This window comes from Mytilus californianus, unplaced genomic scaffold (assembly GCF_021869535.1).
Source record: "Mytilus californianus isolate M0D057914Y unplaced genomic scaffold, xbMytCali1.0.p SCAF_50, whole genome shotgun sequence".
NCBI classification, from domain to species: Eukaryota; Metazoa; Mollusca; class Bivalvia; order Mytilida; family Mytilidae; genus Mytilus; species Mytilus californianus.
In genome coordinates this window covers 1,105,499-1,124,605 of record NW_026262702.1, presented here as the reverse complement: position 1 = coordinate 1,124,605, position 19,107 = coordinate 1,105,499, and the positions used below count along the sequence as shown (strand labels likewise).

General features: G+C 31.6%; 1 protein-coding gene across 1 annotated transcript; it reads left to right on the top strand.

Annotated features, from left to right (window-relative positions):
• The first annotated feature begins 3,984 nt into the window (after positions 1–3,984).
• On the top strand, positions 3,985–18,811 carry LOC127703761 (solute carrier family 49 member 4 homolog). Its single transcript, XM_052207841.1, has 12 exons — positions 3,985–4,243; positions 5,699–5,789; positions 7,709–7,872; positions 8,246–8,306; positions 9,250–9,305; positions 10,800–10,853; positions 11,497–11,626; positions 12,300–12,408; positions 13,363–13,430; positions 13,958–14,076; positions 16,791–16,973; positions 18,306–18,811. Exons 1-12 carry the CDS (start codon positions 3,985–3,987, stop codon positions 18,524–18,526), a joined length of 1,515 nt encoding a protein of 504 aa, XP_052063801.1. The 3' UTR covers positions 18,527–18,811.
• Positions 18,812–19,107: the final 296 nt, after the last annotated feature.

Here is a 19,107-nt window from a genome sequence, read left to right as displayed (position 1 = left end):
TGCTGTATGATGTTTGAAGGTCATACACTTGGGTTTTTCGACAAATGCATTTATTCGAAATGAAAGAAGCATGCAGGCCTTTTTGAGGATTTTTTTATTATACTTAAAAAACAGATTCATTTTTTTAAAAAGATATTTCATTTTACAAACTTTACTTTACCTGTAAAGTTTTATGGTCTAATATCATTTTCCTTATAATTCCTTGTAATTTATATCATTAATTAGACATAAGAAGATGTGGTATGAGTGCCAATCGGAGACAACTCTCCATCCAAGTCACAATTTGTAAAAGTAAACCATCATAGGTCAAAGTACGTCCTTCAACACGGAGCCTTGACTCGCACCGAACAGCAAGCTATAAAGGGCCCCAAAATGACTAGTGTAAAACCATTCAAACAGGAAAATCAACGGTTTTATCTATATAAAAAACGAAAAACAAGAAACACTAATGAACCACATCAACAAACGACAACCACTGAACATCAGGTTCCTGACTTAGGACAGATGCAAACAAATGCAGCGGGTTTAAACGTTTTAATAGGCGCCAACTTTCACCCTTCCTGAAACAATAGTGTAACATCACAACATAGAAAGACACACTTTAAAATATCAATTGAAATGGCTTAACTCAATCAAAAGACATATTAACAAAAACAAGTGAACATACACTGAACGAATAAATTTGATCTATGACACAATGTAAATACAAAATTAATAAAACAAGGGGGTTAGATGATTACTAATATCAGAAAGACCACCATTACATTGGACAAAATACCGCCAAATAAAATAACGTACACAGGTAAATAAAAATAATTTGGTTGTAAGGTATACATGGAGTACGGAAATAATTTTTACAAAATAAATAAATTTGTTATTCCTAGTACGAGAACAAAAGTGAAAATTTATCGTCATACTAAACTATAATCAAAGGTGGTATATATCAAAAATAGTGAGACTAGATATAACTCTGAATAAGTAAACATTCAAAAATACATTACACATTGTATCAACAGGTCTAATTAACACGAAAGTACGATTTGAGAGTACTCGCAGTTACTGAAAGCTAGTTGAAAGCAATAAACAATTAATAATAAAAAATGATGCATCAAAGACTAAAATCAACTAAATTACATCCAGGGATTTAGTGTTTTAACGTCATGGACAATCAAAGAAGACATGACTTGTGCAATGCTAAATTAAAAGTAGGATAGTTAGGAGTTTACCTGTTAATAAAAATGTATAATGTAATATATAGATAGATTAATCTCTATATAGAAAATGAACGTGGATGCGTATTTATACTTAGTTTTCATTTTAATTTTATTTTAAAAAAAGATGATGATTTTATGGTGCAAATATGTTTTACCTTATAGTTCAAATAATTAAAGTTTTTTTTCCCCGAAAACAACACACATTCACTTAAATTACATTTATTTTGTTGGCATTCGAGGAATAGATATTTCATACAATGTAAGCGTTCCTGGAAGGCACCATATGGATATAGCTTTTGTTTACCGATTTCTCACATGCTATATATAGTTTAATGACAATATAGATTAAAATTATCTAGTTAAACAGTTATCCACCTGAAACTGTATTGTTCCCACTGAACAGGTAGTTTAAAAGACAAAGATGATGCTGCTGCTGCTGCTGCTGCTGCTGATGATGATGATGATGATGATGATGATGGATGGCTGCTTAACGTCCAGCGGCAAATTAATATACATATTTAGGACGAGAACATGTTTTAATGTAATATGAATATTTACCCTGCTTTGTACTAGACAGACACGCTAACAAAAAAAAGTAGTTTGTATGGTTTCAAAATCAGTATGGTTACCGAATGAACCAATGTATTGAATAGATTCCTAAAATGTCTACTTGAAGAAGATTGGACCGTTATCGTTAATCTTAACTACACTTATAAAATATCTTTGATCAAACATCTGTGGCAGGGAAAAACTCATACAAATTTGTATCTTTTTCTGATTTCAGACTTTTGGTATTTCAGTTAATTTATTTCAAATATGATCTGTGATTTCAGATTTGTCTTGAACAATATGATTTAAAATTTAATAGTCATTGTGTTTTTGAATATTGTTCTAAAAGTCTATTTTGTTTATGAATTACTAAATCATTATCTCCTCATCATTATGGATCAATTCGTTGATCTGTTCTAAAATTTGAGATTTGTCTATATTTTTTCAAGTTTCGTTTATATAATAAAAATAACTAGTTCCCCGCAGTTGGCCAAATTTATTGCTTCACTGATTATTGTCCATTGATAAATATTTTATGCATTTCAGCCCGATGGTCAAACTAAACAGCCGATCGGAACTAAATTTTCAATGCATGAAAATACCTTACGCGAGAAACCTTTCTTCGATATTTGGTTTCTGTTGATTCAGCGATTCACTGTGCAATTTTTCTATATAGTGTCTTAGGCAAAAACGTACGTACATCTGATTGACTTTTGTACGGTCATATTGGAGGATGTATCATCACAAGAATTGTTCTGTCTACATAAGTCAAATATGGTAATCTCTTAAAGATTTTTATAAAACTTCCTATCGATTCTAATTTACACAAAATTGAAAAAAAACTTTTACTATGTAGATTTTAACATGAGATCAAATGTAAAAAAAAAATTATAATGAATCAAGTACTCCGTCACCGAGAATAGTTTTAAATGTTCAAAACGACAAATATATATATACATGTAAAGTTTTATTATTCATTTCAGATTGCCTCTAACATAACCATGACGTGCTGGTCTTGAAGTTTATTTACTAATTGATACGAAAAGCATACCTGAAATGGCAATGATGTTAACACCTAACGTTACTGAACTTGATTTTGATGATTGTAAAATTCAGTAAACACAATTGTTCAACGTAATCTACGGAAGCGTATTATTATCAACTTTTATCTTGGAATTATCAACTTTTATCTTGGAACTATCGACATTAAACTGGACTCTCGCGTCTGCCAAACAGTGCTCTTCTGTTTGATGTGCTTTACTGTACCCATTTTTATATAACATTCACTAATATTTGGTACCTATATTTATATAAATATATATATATATACAAAGAATGACCTTTACTTATTATACGATATTTTAATTATGACCCATGTTTATATAAGCACTAAATGTATATCATCACTCATAATTTCAGGAGTTCATTTGGGAATAAATTTGATGAAAGGTGAACTTTAAAATGCATAGATTCGGGGACTTTATATTTATGTAAATATAGAGTCCCTGACTGATTCAAATACCACGATTGGCCATCAATATAAGATTTCCAATAACATATTTATATAAGATATGTAGACCATACCCCAAATCAATATAAAATTATGAAAGAACAATGCATATCAATATAGAATGTCATTAAAAAGTAGTGTCATATTTATATAATATTTCGCAAAATTATGACTCATATTTTGGGCATATCCATGTATACCAATTAATAGGAAGCTACTTCCCCCTTCGTGGATATTAGGCTACGTGAAGCTATACAAGACTTTAGATATACCTTGCAAGTTTAATGTTGATAATTCCAAGTTTAAAGTTGATAATTCCAAGATTAAAGTTGGAATTCCCAAGTTTAATGTTGAAATATCAAGATTAAAATTGATAATTCCAAGATTAAAGTTGAAATTTCCGTGTTTAATGTTGATAATTCCAAGATTAAAGTTGATAATTCCAAGATTAAAGTTGGAAATTCCAAGATTAAAGTTGATAAAAAATTCCAAGATTAAAGTCGACAATTTGGAAAAAAATACTAACAAAAAGGATGGCCCTAATACGCTTCCGTAGTAATCCTTCTACGCATATCATTCAAATCTAAATACACAATGATTATTAATTATATCAAAATTTAAATTGTTATCTTTCATTGCCGATAAATGATTGTTTACTATCTAAATAAATATGCACACATGTATCGTAATGTTTACTGTCCATAGTTAAATATGGACGAAAACGAACCTCTCATTAATAGATCTGATGATAAAACTATTATAATATACACCCGACGATGGTGGGTTTTAGCAATATTTTCATTGAATTGTTTTATGCAAGCCATCGTCTGGAATACATGGGTACCCATTGCACAGTCGGCAAAAGCAGTATTCGGTTGGGACGACGGACAACTTGGAATGCTTCCTAACTGGGGAAACATAGGATTTATAGCTACTGTACTTTTTGCCAGTTATCTAATGGACGAAAAAGGTATAACATTTATTTCTTTTAAGGACGTTTTTTTATTAAATGGTATGACCCCCTTTGTATATTCCACGTGAGTACAATCTAGTAAAATTGCATGTCTTTTAAATTTTTGAATTGCCCCTGTTTTTGTGGTACTATGATGTGGAACCGTGATAATATGATGTCAAACCGTGGTACTATGATGTCAAACCAATGCTTGTTTTCCACTGTCACGTGACAATGTTACAACAACATACATGTATTATGCAAACCAGACCTCTAAAATGACCTCATGTAATGGTGAACACGTTGCTTAATAGTTGACTTAACATCCGATTCAGGGGCGGATCCAGCCATTTTCAAAAGGGGGGTCCTAACCCAGGATGAAGGGGGGAGGGGGGGGGGGGGGAGTTCCAACTATATGTCCCCATTCAAATGCATTGATCGTCCAAAAAAGGGGGGTTCCAACCCCCGGAACCCCCCCCCCCCCTTTTGGATCCGCCACTGCGATTAGTACAATCACTACACCTCTAGATTTTTGTTATTATTTGTGTCATTGAAAAACGACGATTGCTGCTTAGAATTACACAAAAAAACATTGAATTTAATAAATTCACTAAAATTTGTTCTAAAGGCAATTATTTTCCTGACCTTTGAACAAGTATGATTGAAACGATTTATATATATTTACTTCTATTTATAATAAACTAGTATCTTCAAAGATTATGAAAGCATTTACTGTATGAGCCATGTTCTTTACTTCAACTGAAACATAAATAAGATGGACGATAGACCTTTTTCTGTTGTAATATACATCTTCAAAACGCATTTCTGTTTATTGAAAGGATATTAAGTTTAAAATTCAAAGGCAAAGTTGACCTTACATGAATTTAGCTATTTTTTTTTTAGGTCCCTTTTGGTATTGATATAGATCCTAACGTTTTTACGTATTGATATATCTTTAGCTTTCGAATGTTTAAGTTTAAGCGTTCCTGATGAAGGAAAATAAAAACAAAAGCCATTCCGACGCATGAAATGTATAACGTGTTGTTTTATTTGATGAATACAAGAGAAGAATCAACTTCTTAAAGCTTAAAACTCAAGTACTTTTATAAGGGTCATAAACAAAAAAGAGGATTCTCTCATCTTAACCATCATCAACTTTGCGATTTTAGATTTGTCCTTTCTCTAAATTGTATGTTATGCACTTGTTAATGTTACCCCTGCATATTTACCTTTGTTTGGTTACACTATATGGATGTTCTTCTGTATACCTCATTTACTACAAATATTTATCAGAATAAGTATATATTCAAGATTCAAAAGTTATTTAGTAAAAAATCATGTGCCTCGTGTATTCGTACTTTTCAAACTAAGTAAGCACCTCAACTGTTGCAAAAACTGTCATATAAACAAATAAGTCTGAAGGTAAATATTGCTTGCTTTGTCAGGACTCAAATACATTTGTATACTCTGTAGGCTTGAGAATATCTTGTGTAGTGTGCTCGGGATTGATATCAGCGGGAGCCGCATTACGATGCATAACGAGCATCCCAAAGTACGCTACATGGTAAGTAAAATGGATACACGTTTTAATAGTGTTTGCCTAACGCCCAGTGAAAAATATTACATGCACATTCATGACAAGAACACATTAACAATCAATGCAATAGATAGGTTCTGTAAAAGAGAGGCGAAAGATACCAAAGGGGCATTCAAACTCATAAGTCGAAAATAGACTGCAAAAAAGGTTGACCGGCATGAAGGACGGAAAATAATTTGGACTGCCGTGGGAACATGACGGTATGTTGGATTGGGGCGAACTTTTGCCTTGCAACAGGCCATCGTCGGAGCTACCAGAGAAGTTTTTGCAATACTCATTTAATGTGCAAAGTGCGTGGCACTCACTCATCCTGCACGGTGTTTCGAATTTAACGTCTGCATTCGACCGGACGTGGCTGCGTATTTAAACATCCAACACGACCAAACGGACACTCCACTTTAACAAAAGTTTTACTGGGGGACGAAACAAATCCAAGATGACCATATTTTTATACCACAGTCAACTACTGTTGACAAAAAAGTTTATAAATAACTCAAACTACATGGCAAGAATACAAGACCCTCAGACGTTGTCTTATGAATTATAATGCCACATGTGGAACAGGGTCTGCTTACCCTCCCGGAGCACCTGAGAACACCCCCAGTTTTTGGTGGGGTTCGTTTTGCACAGTCTTTGGTTTTCTATGCTGTGTTTTGTGTACTGTTGTTTGTTTGTCTATAGCCGTTGTCAATTTATTTTCGACTTGTGAGTTTGAATTGCACTTTGGTATCGTTCGCCTTTCTTTTATTCATTTCTGCTCATGGTGTTTTGATTATTTGTCTGATAACTAACCTATATTTTATTGAAACAATTGTATGAATTAATACACAATATTGAGTAAATCAGAACCTTAATGCACTCCCAATTTTTGATAGGGTTCGTGCTATTTGGTGTTTGTCGTGGTTTGTTGACTGTGTTATTTCGTCGTTTTTTTGTCCATTTGTTTTGTTTTGTATTGTTTTTTTTGGGGGGGGGGGTAGTTTGTTTGATTTATGATTAGTAATGCCCTGTTGGTATTTTCTCTCTTTTTTCTAATAGAACAATAAATACTTGTCACATTATTTACTGACATGAAAAAAAATACTAGTAGACGTCATTGAGACAGCAACCTCAACCACAATAAAACAATCAAACAAAAAAGAGACGACTAGAGACAAACAAGAGGTTTTTAACATAAGACAAGCGGCTGTACTATATGTCAATACCTAAATACATGTACAATAGAGTTTTGTCAAGAGGTTTTGAATATATTTGAATATATTTAACTATCTACCATTAACACCGAACTATTTCAAAAGATAAAAACAAAAAACACCACTGATGAAAGGTATATTAACATGAGGTGGTCTTAAACCAATTTATTGGTTTTTGTTTTGTTATTGATATTTTATTAACTCAACCAGTTGAATACCAGAATGTACAGTAAAGAAGCCTCTCTATAAATCTACTTAAAGTGGCGTTGATCAATTCAACAGGTATTGCTAATTTATACTGCAACTAGCTGTGTTTATTTCCTAAATATAGTAACAAAGCTATATTGTGTGCAATGTCAATTTCATCATGGAACACTTTTTCCACAATCAAGGGTTCATTTAGGGATGAAAATAAGTTAGAAATTTACGCTACAATTTATATAGCTATCAATGTATTAATTTAAGTTGCAGTATAAAAACAATATTAGGTCAATGTCAGAATAATATAGACTTTATTGTATGAGGCTGAGAAATTGGGGAAGGATGAGGTTTTACCGAGCCTCTCCCCAGTTTTGTGCCGAATACAAAAAAGTTAATATTTTTCTGATATTGACCTAATATTGTATATATCCGGAGAAAGCGTACTATTATTCAGTCGTAACTTTATGAATTATATTTTGTCTCTCTAAATAGGTTAATCAACACTTCAGCCATACTGAATGGTATTGCTGGAACGGTTTTCTTTGCTGGACCGGCATTGATAGCATCTGTATGGTTCCCATTAGACCAGCGAGCAACAGCAACAGCGATTGGTTCATTCTTTAATTATGCTGGAGTTGCTGTTGGGTTTATTATTGGTATATATAGCTTGTTGTTAGGATATAAAGCTTTATTTGTTCGACGTGATTTGTAAGTCTGCGATTTTTCCTGAAATGCATATATACATCATTGATTAAGATAAATAGATATTTTTTATTTCATCATTAAATATTTTCGACTAAATCTTTTTTCAATAAAAGCATCTAGAATTACTTGAGACTTCAGGAACTCAATAGAATATTTGTATAGTAGATAATACTCTATTATGAAACGAATAACAAGGTAAGAACAATCATGTTGTATTTTTGTTGCAGACAGCTATTTATAAATACCAATTTGCTATTCTTTTGTGAAATTATGAAAATTTTGTTGAAATGCCTTTAATCTTTTTTTCATTTCATATTTTAATAGGTCCTCAGTTAGTTTCTGCACCAAAATATAACCACTCTATTTCTACTGGACCAAGTCAAAGGTAACATCTTTATCTCCCCCCGTCCCCCTCCCCCCCCCCCCCCCCCCCCCAAAAAAAAAAAAACAAAATAAAAAACATCACAAACTGAAAAGCGATGTACGTATCTGTTAATTAATGACGAAATTCTCAATAAAAGTCTGTTGAAAGAAAATTGGAAATGTCATACGAATTGTTGATAAGCTGGCAGATTTGATAGCAATTTATATTTTAGATTTATTATCATTTACAATGTACACACTGAACACATCTGTTGTAACGTAAGCGAATGTATAAAGCATTTGTGCGTTTGTTACTGTAGAGTTTTATTTCTTCTGTCATTGAAAAAAGAAAAAAAAATATAACAGAAATACCAAACTCCAAGGTAAATTCAAAAAGAGGGAAATCCATAAAAACTGACAAAATCAATAGTTAGACTTAACCAAACAACGGAACGAATTGACAATACCAGCCATATTCCTGACTTGGTACAGGTATTGTTTGAATAAAATGGTGGATTGCACCTAGTTTTATAGCTAGCTAAACCTCCACCATGTATGACAGTTGTTAATAGTGTTATATAATTTATAGAATATAATGAGCTATTTCGGAAGTAATTTTTAGTAAAACTTTGACCAGAAAGCTTAAATACGTATCATGGGATTAATAGTAGTGAAAAAAACCAAGATTTACAAAATTATCAAAATTGAAAACGATATTCTATACACAATAAACATGTTTATTTTCTTATAAAATGTAGTTCTGTAAGGTGCAATTAGTTATACATCTTTTGCTTAACAAGATTTTGGCTATGCGCGTTCCTGATAAAGTTCAATCCACTGATAGGTAATAGAATCAACAAAAGCGGTACGTTCCACTTCAATTACTTTTTTACAAAATACCTAGCTACAGAACTTTTTCTTTTTATAGCATTAACTTAGAAATAAACATTGTTCTTATTTTGTAGTAATGATTTAACAACTGGCTTTTCTGTTACAACTGCTTCGTTTGACAACCACACGAGTAGGTATTAAATATAGACATGTCTTAGTTTTATTATGTTTGGGTTGCTGTCTTAATATGAGGTGAAACAATATCACTTTTACATGTTTATCATCTAAATGATAGAATCGCGTACAGTTGTTAATGAATCATTATACTGTGTCTCACTATTTTCATATATATGACAACAACAACAAACCAATCCCTATAAAAAAAGAAAAACAAAAACACACAAAATAACAGAAGACCAATCAGAAACCAAAGAAATAATAACACAAAGAAAGACAAAAAATTGATTAAAAGTGTTAAGTGTACAGAATGAGAATCAGGCGCACGTTACATTTAAGCTGCTAAATTGTTACTTTTATTAGGCGCTAATTTACGTCTACAACATGAAACATGTCCGAAAACAACACATCATAAATAGGTAATGGTAATTTCAATGCTGTCAGCAAACGCTTCAACGTCAAAGATGACGCTTATCCATCATTGGAATCTCCAGCAGGCGACTAAAGGCAAAAGGAGTAAACAACAATTGGATAAACGAAGCTCGGACTAAATTGAAATCATAAAAGATATAAGGATTTTCTATCAAAATTGAGAGTGGAAACGGGGAATGTGTCAAAGAGACAACAACCCGACCAAAGAGCAGAAAACAGCCCAAGGCCAACAATGGGTCTTCGACACAGCGAGAAAATCCCGCACCCGGAGGCGGGCTTCAGCTGGCCCCTAAACAAAAATGTGTACTAGTTCAGACTGTATTAGACTGTCCCTTTCTTGAAAACTGTAGAAAACTCATTAATGATGTGAAATATAAATATAAAAATTTTATCAAGCTTTCTTCAGAATTGTTTTTATGGTTAATGACTTATGAAGATAGTTATCAGAATTGTTTTTATGGTTAATGACTTATGAAGATAGTTATTTCAAATAACAAACAAACAAATATTTTATTGCTAATCACAGCGCCCACAAGGAGCTGAATGATCAACATCAATTTCGTACTAATGATTACAAGTGATTCAATATGATTACGACACAATGTTATAGATGAAGCAAGTTCAATATAATTTATGAATAACAGAAATTCGGGATTCATTACTAAGACAAACCCACATCTAAAATGGAGTTGTTTTTCTTTGTCCAAATCAAACTGGATATCATCAATACCTATAAAAAAAATACATTAATGTTAACATTTCTACTTTTTGATTACGTTAAAAATTTTTTTTTTGTTATTTTACAATCAATACAATTATTATTCTAATGAACCATTATTGCCATATTAGTTTATTGTTTAGTTTGTTTATTATGTCATGAATAATTGCATTGTAATTAATCTGCCCTTCAAAGGGTACCTTGATTGTTTAATAAAATTATCTGTATCTGTATCATTCTGTATACTATTGAATCAATTATAATGTAAAAGAGAGACGAATGATAGCGAAGGAATACCAAAACCATCAATAGTTTTAAGCCTTTCTACAACATATTTAAGTGTTCTATATTTTTTAGCACTTTTGAATTATTCACAGTTACAAAATGAGATAATGTGGCTAATGTACTATGGTAAGTTGTATACAGTACATGAAATATACAGTTAGATTTTTATTTTTTTTATTTTTTGAGGTTTTGCTTGGTTAACACATCAGCGATAAAGAATGTATTTCTTCTAGGAATAGATTACCTTAGCTGTATTTGGCAAAACCTTTCGGAATTTTGGTTTCTTTGTACCATATTAAGCCTTTTTAACTTTTTTGATTCGAGCGTCACTAATGAGTCTTTTGTAGACGAAACGCGCGTCTAGCGAACACAAGTTTAATACTGGTATCTATGATGAGTTTATTTAAACGACTCCTTTCTTTGTTTACATGATATGGAAACATACAACCATACTGTTTGGATCCCTGTTTATATATTTTTAGCTTAAATTTGCCTTTCCAAATATATTGAGATAAATATAACTTATCAAGTAATACGACAGTTTGGTAACGTAATAAAAACAAGAATGATACAAGGATCATGCACGAAAGTATCCATGCGTTGCCCAAACGGAAAACAAGTGTGACATTCTACACTACTAGGACTATATTAAGATATTATGATTCAGCGTATATTTTGCTGTATGTACAAAATGTAAAAAGATCAAGAAGATACCAATAACTGGTGTTACCCTAACACTTGTATTTTTTATTTAAATATTTCATTTCAGAGTGTATGGCAGCCGGTGCCCTTTTTATTGCTGGTTTAATATATTTCCCTGACAAACCACCAACCCCTCCAAGTTATACTGCTTCTGTCAAGAGGATAGAATATACCAACGCGTTATCCAAAATTATAAGGCAAGACATATAATGCTTATAAAAATGAAAAATAAATTTCATACATCCGAAACGCTTTTCTGGATTTACCTTCACTAAGAACGCTCCAAGCCAATGATGTATAAGAACCGAAACAGTTGAAGAACTATATGACCAAAAAAGATAATAATGTTTTGAAATGTTTCTATATTAAAGAACACTTGTTTGTCCCCTACTTACTAATAGCGGTCATGAATGATTTCTGTATACATGCCTTTCTATTGTTGAAAACTCTGAACATAGTATACGTGTTTGTGGTAGCAATGATATGATATTGTTCATGATTTGTTTCTACAAGACAAAATACTTGTTCTGTAATCATCAGACAAAAACAATTAAAACGTCACAACGATTTTGATTTTTAGAATGAAATTCGCATTTTAGGAACTTGAAAATACTGAAAATATTTATTTTTTAAGACAGAAAAAGATTGTATTATGCTTAACTTACTGCAGCACTAATAAAAGTCTCCTTTAATTCTTATTTCAAATATAAAATAATTTTATAGATTTTTTTTAAAATTCAAAACACAAAATATAATTATTTTTCCAAATTTAAAGTACTCTGATGGAGTTGTCTCATTGGCACTCATACCACATCTTCTTATATATATTAACATTATTATGTGTATTAGTCAATATCAATTCTTTTATAGGAGTGGTCCAGTATGGTTAATCTCATTAGCTTACGCATTACCTCTTGGTGTTTATGGTGTCTGGGGTTCAGTATTGGATGTAATTCTTAATCCAGTTGGTGTTGGCCAGGCAAGTATTTATTTCAACAGTGATGAGTTTTATGTTTGATGTCATTACGTTTCGACCATAGTCTTAATCTACATAAGGAAATGCCTGAACCAAGTCAGAAATATGACATATGTTTTCCATTTCGTATGAAGTATTTGAGCTTTTGATTTTGCCATTTCCGTTTTGAATTTTCCTTGGAGTTCGGTATTTTGTTATTTTACTTTTAACATCCTTGCCAAAATTGTGCTTCGCGATGGAAGAGCTCGGTAGAGCAGAAAAATAAATGATATGATTTACGAGCGCATGTTTCTGGAATTATCTTCATCAGGTACGATTGTGACGGAAAGGACAAAATATATAACGTTTCAGAGCGCACATACCAAATGGGCATAATTAGAACAGGCAATTAATCACCGAATGTTAAGTTTGCTTATTATTATAGTGAGTTCCAATCCTTAAGTTTAACCTTGGAAGTGTTAAATAAGTAAACGACCAGTAAGTCGATTGGAATTTGAAATGCATATACGAATTTAATAGACCTTGTTGTCTATTTGATTTTTTTTCTTGTATTGCAATTGATAAGAATAAGCAAATCAATTTTCTTCAAATTCCCGAATCCGGTATATCAAAGATCATCAAATGTTTCCCACCGTATATCAAAAAGGATGTTTCATGTGATTTAATCCGTTAAACTTTAGGTTATAAGACCGCTATTATTCGTAATTCCATTTCCATAGAGTACCAGTTGTGTTCCATATTTTATTTCTTGAAGACTTCACAAACTAGAAAAAAATGGCCGCAGTTCCTGTTACAACCTTGTAACCTTTAACACGTCATTGTGTTCCCCTGAACAGGAGCCATAATCCCGACATAACACATTATTGAAATACGCATTAAGACCACAATCTTATTCACACTCAGAATTGACACCGGAAACAGTGCATCTCAATCATTGTCAAAAACAAAATATTTCAGAGAGAAGTAGGATGGATTGGTTTCTATGCTACAATGGCTGGGTGCTTTGGAAGTTTAGTTATTGCAAGGTTTGTTTTCAAGTTTACTTTTTTTTTAAATTGTTTTATTACATTAAAGGTTAAAACAGAAATACAAGTATAATGTGTAGAAGTAAAACGCAAAATGTTCAATAAATATGAAATAGTAGTTTGATAGATAATAGTACAGCCATGGAAAAGATGTTAATTTTCTAATTTTCTAATTTTTCTGTTTAGTGCTGTTATCTTGTCAAATAACTTTATATATAATATATAAATAAATAATTGAGAATCGTTTTGCAGTCTTAAGACACGTGAGAATCTAATTGATATTAATTTGCTTCCCATGCTTCCGATATTTTAGTCAAACGGATTAGAATATACCAGGCACGAATCGCAACTTATCGATTCCTAATGCATGGACAATCGTATGATAAACGGGAATCCATAATTTGTTGGTTCACTGTTGGTCAAATGTGATCATTACTTTTCAAGAACAATAGCAACAACGATGATTAAAAATAGTATATATGTTGAAATTTACTGCAATTGCTATCTTATAATCCTGTTTTTTCCAGGTTTGCTGATCTATTTATGAAACATATGAAGTTATTCTTGGTATGTTTATATTTATGTGGTGGAGGATCATACGTCTGGTTTACTTTGATCTGTACAAAGATTATTCCATACTCTTTAGGTAATGTTATTTAAGAATAGAGAGGTGCGGTCAATTTTCTTCACCAGCAGGATTATTTTTAATATCCTTTTGATTTTTTACGAAAAAAGAAAATAAAAAAAGATCAATACAGCATTGCAGCCTCATGTGTCAGACCTAATTGAGGTCCGGACAGCGTTTTATTTGATTGTTTATGCTTAATGATAAATCAAAACTGCACATTGTTTTTACATCAGAGGTTTTTGGAGAATTGGGCTGAAATAATGAATGAATATGCACCAGTATCCAGTGAAAGTAAAACGATGTATTTCTGTTCGATACAAATCAGTTCATTTTGATCATAAGGGACCTTTTTTCCTCACTTCTATTTTTTTTTTATATTGATCATGTAATTTATCCAATTTTTAAGTTCCAGTTTCAATACAATATTTATAAATGCAGAATTTGTAAAAATAGAGGAAAATTTATACTACAGCCCATACTGCAGCCAATGTATATTTTGTATATAAAGTTGCACATTGACTGTTTTCAAAAGAATGATGTAAAATAATATGCTCAATAAATATGAATTGTTTTATGTGTTTGCTTTGATCAGTATTGCAAGTACATCTAAGAACTAAAGTTTTGATGTACTTTTAGTTAAATTTTGCCTTATATGGAAGTTTTTGATTATATACCCTGAAAATACCCCCAAAAGACTTTTCAAAGGCTTTTTAAGCAGTTTCATACCTAAAACAAACCAACAATTATGTTTCATTTGACTAAATCTGTGTTTTAATTACTTGTAAAGTTCAAAAACTGTCAATGACAAACATTCTGCAGAAATTCCTGTTAACCCAACATCAGGATTACTTCTTCGCCAAAACCGTACAGGCAAAACTGAACAAGAAAAATGTGCCAAATATGAAAAAATAAGACTGGGTATGACCAAACTTTGCATTTGAAAGATTAAAGTAACAATTTAGAATATTTAAAAACAATCATTTAACACAGAAATCCTAATACAAACATTTCAACACCAGTTTCATAGATGAAGGGTATCTAATTCTGAAAGGCTGTCCAGAATGTTTTTTAATTAAAAAAATGCAATGAATTATGTTTACAAAAATGAATATATTCATTCAGCCAGATTATTCGAGTGTTAAAATACTTGAAAAAGTGCATAATAACAACTTAATCTGCAACTTTACACGGGGAACACTGCTAAAACAATACACTTTGTCAAAGGGAGGTAATTCTGATTTTGCATATGATTTTACACATTATTAGAAGAAATATGTGCAAAATTTAATGTAAAATAGAGAGAATATTTATGTCTTTCATCAATTTTGTAACTCTAAAGTGTAATTTCTTTTGTTTCTTTCAATCTGGACAAAAAACTGATTCTTCTCATATACCCCATGCTTCCTCCCACAGCATACTCAGTGCATCCTTGCCAGCCGCAGTTAAACATTGAATTGTGTATGAAAAACAACTTTAACTGGTTCCAAAAAGCTTCCATTGCATTAATATCTACAGGAAATGAGCTTTGTGATTATTGTGTGGCCTTGAAAAAGTACAGTGATAAAGTGCATATTTTCCTATAGGGGTAAATTCAGTAAAAAATCTCCCATTGACTTTAATTCAAATCTTTTTCTTGAATTAAATTTATACCAGATTTACCTTTAGAAATCAGAAGCTTTCATATATCATTCATTAAAGTACAAATTTAGCCCCATCTTTTGCAACAATGAAAACATAGGGTCATGCGGCATTTTTGGGCATTCACATGGCCTTGTTTACAAACACTGTTTATTCGCACTTAATTCCTATACTGACCCCCATTACTGTTCAATCCTGTAGTAAAATACTTAAGTGCATTCAGCATTCATTATTTTATTTTTTTCAACTATAGTTTTGATCCAAAAAATATTTATCACAAACATTATCTACCAATCAGAAGAGCACAGGAATTCAGTGTTTTTCATCTGAGCGTCACTGGATGGTCTTGTGTTGACGAGACGCACGTCTGGCGTATTGAATTTTAAGCCTGGTACCTTTTGTTAGCTATTATTCGTATGTTTCTTTGTCCTGTATGTTCTTCCATTTATTTGTATTGTGGTCCTGTCATGTGATGTTGTCGTTTTGGTGTTGTGTTTGACGTTGCCACAAAACCAGGTTCAACCCACCATTTTGTTTCTTAAAATGTCCTGTACCAAGTCAGGAAAATGGCCATTGTTATATTATAGTTCGTTTCTGTGTGTGTTACATTTTAATGTTGTGTTTTTGTTGTGTCGTTGTTCTCCTCTTATATTTGATGCGTTTCCCTCAGTTTTAGTTTGTAACCCGGATTTGTTTTTATCTCTATCGATGTATGAGTTTCGAACAGCGGTATACTACTGTTGCCTTTATTTATACAGAAAGCTCTCCCCCAAATGAGCGGTCCCTGATGATGTATATTTATTTACTAAATTTACCCCTATACATGTCTTCCACTGCGAAAACAAGTAAAATTTATAATAACTATAAATAATAAACTTGTATCTCACTTTTTAACCATTTAAACAATGAAAAAGAAAAGAAGAAGAAATATAGAGAGCGAAGTATAAAACTGCTCCCGTGAATGACTAACGCACAGTTTTATATTTTATAACAAATGCGTATATCAACTTCTAATATTGTTTCAAAGCTACTTTATTTATGTATGTAATGCTATAATGATAACTTTCTTTTTTAAATTATTTTATATCTTTCAGTTCAGATTTATATATCATGTATCATTGGTTGTATATTTCTTAATGGAGGCATACCATTATTTTACGAACTGTCTTGTGAAGTGTCGTATCCCATAGCAGAAGGAATAACGGGTGCTTTTCTTACTCTACTTAATAACACATTCGGTGTTATATTTTTGTTAGCACTACAGATTCCAAATATAGGTATTTTTTATATATAAGTAGTATATATTTAGTATTTTTGTTCATGATAGTTGTAATATAGAATGTTTTGATATTTTTTTAAAATGTAAATGGCGTCTTATGTACATTGAAATCCAAATTTTCTAAATGTTTTCTTAACAAGAGTTAGTCCCTTTATGGCCAGTACTTTTTTTATTTGGTTTTATATCAAATGTAGCATTTGTTATTTAATCTCTTATTTACGTCAAACCCGTTTTATTATAAACCATGTAAGTACCGAAGTATTGACTACTGAGCTGATGATAACCTCGGGGACTGATAGTCCACCAGCAGCGTTATCGACCAAATGTTAAAGATGAAAACAACAACTTATCAATGTCATCCGTCCGAAGCGCTCGTCTGGATTTACCATTATAAGGAACGCTCAAAGCCGAATATTTCAAAGCCAAGGATGTATAAGAACAGAAAGAGTTAAAGAGCTATATGACATAAAAAGACCTAAATATAATAGCCAAATCAATATTGGTTTTTCTCATTTGTATTGTTTTGTCATGTCGGGGCCTTTATAACTGACTATACGGTAAAAGTTTTCCTCATCTTTGAAGGTCGTACTGTGACCTGTATTATCTTATATCCATTTCTATAAGACGAGCGTCTGACGTACACAATTGTAAGTCTGAAATCTTTGATGAGTTTATGTTTGGAGAGCTGTTTCATATGAATTAAATCATACCACATCTCCTTATTTTTATATGCATGTAATATTTGACACTCAAGTTACGCACAGATAAAATGATAAAAACACATTTCTCTATTTAAAAAATATCTTCTTGAAATTGAAATATTCTACTTTTTCAAATTCAAGAAAAAGAAGATATCTTTTAAAAGAACAAAATTAAGTAGTCGTAGCATACGTATTGCTTAAGTAAACATTTAAAAAGTTAATTTGACCGATTTAAAAAAGGTATCTTTTTGAAAAGAAACAAAGTGAAGAAAAGAGACCAATAATGTTAAAGCAAAACAAAAAAGTCAAAATTAAACGTTAAAATAAATCAAGCCAAAAGGCCACAAACTCTGCAGGAAGATGTCGCAAAATAAGTTCCAAACGAAATTGAACAAAATCGTGTTATGAATATGTAAACCATTCCCGAAAATCATGATGGACATTACTGGAAAAACCTCAGAAAAGAATGAATAACAAATTTGTTTGTTCATGAATCCTAGATATTTATTTCAAGTGTTTTATATTGTTATGTGATTATTTATCTAAATAAATATTGTTTAAATTGCGAATAACACACTATAATTTTAGATATTCTATGTAATATCTGACATATTATTTTTGTTTAACAGGAACGTCTTGGATGAATTGGACATTGTTAGGAAGCATAGCTGTTGGACTCTTATTTATGTTCGCATTCCCTGAATCTTACGGAAGAACTGACTTAGATATGACAATAGATATTCCAGCTCCAGATGAAGAGGAGGACAAGTCTATTGGTTTTATACCAAATGGTTCAAATAAAATCATAGTGAATGACGATATTCTTGCGAATACTAGTACTCAGATATAGCAGCAACATGATATTATCACTACATTTATAACTATTGTTATATCATTTTAGTAATTTTGTATTTGTTATCCATATACTTACAAAATTATTGTCCTACCTCACATGAAACTAGAACAGTTGACTCCTTATTTTACACTCGGAATAAGAATTGTTGACTTCTGATATTACAAATAGAATAAGAATTATTGACTGTTATTAGTGAACCTTGAACAACTACGTAATATACATTGTCTGACCTATTTTGAATTTTTCCTGTACTGAGATAGATTAAACGAATGGTTTAATATGTGCATTATAGATCACCAAACGTGTATGATATACGTCCGTAAAGTAATGTTGCGTCGATTCATAAGAATTCTCTCATATAACCCTCAAAGTAAAAATTGATGACTCCTAATATGTCACATGGAATGCTACCCGGTGACTTTTTATACACATGGAATACGAATTGTTCACCCCTAAAAAGTTCACTAGGTATGATACTTAATGACATCTTATATTACAGGAGAAATAACAGGCTGATATCTAATTGAATTTAAACAAAAGAAAAAGAACTTGTTTTTAGAAAAGATAAAAATAGC

What these genes read in the sequence shown, in the direction of transcription:
- LOC127703761 (XM_052207841.1), top strand. Translation starts at nt 3,985, where the DNA reads ATGGACGAAAACGAACCTCTCATTAATAGATCTGATGATAAAACTATT. An exon ending in AATGTGGCTAATGTACTATG is followed by an intron (nt 10,854 to 11,496) that starts GTAAGTTGTATA and finishes ATTTCATTTCAG; the next exon opens with AGTGTATGGCAGCCGGTGCC. An exon ending in GGAAGTTTAGTTATTGCAAG is followed by an intron (nt 13,431 to 13,957) that starts GTTTGTTTTCAA and finishes TGTTTTTTCCAG; the next exon opens with GTTTGCTGATCTATTTATGA.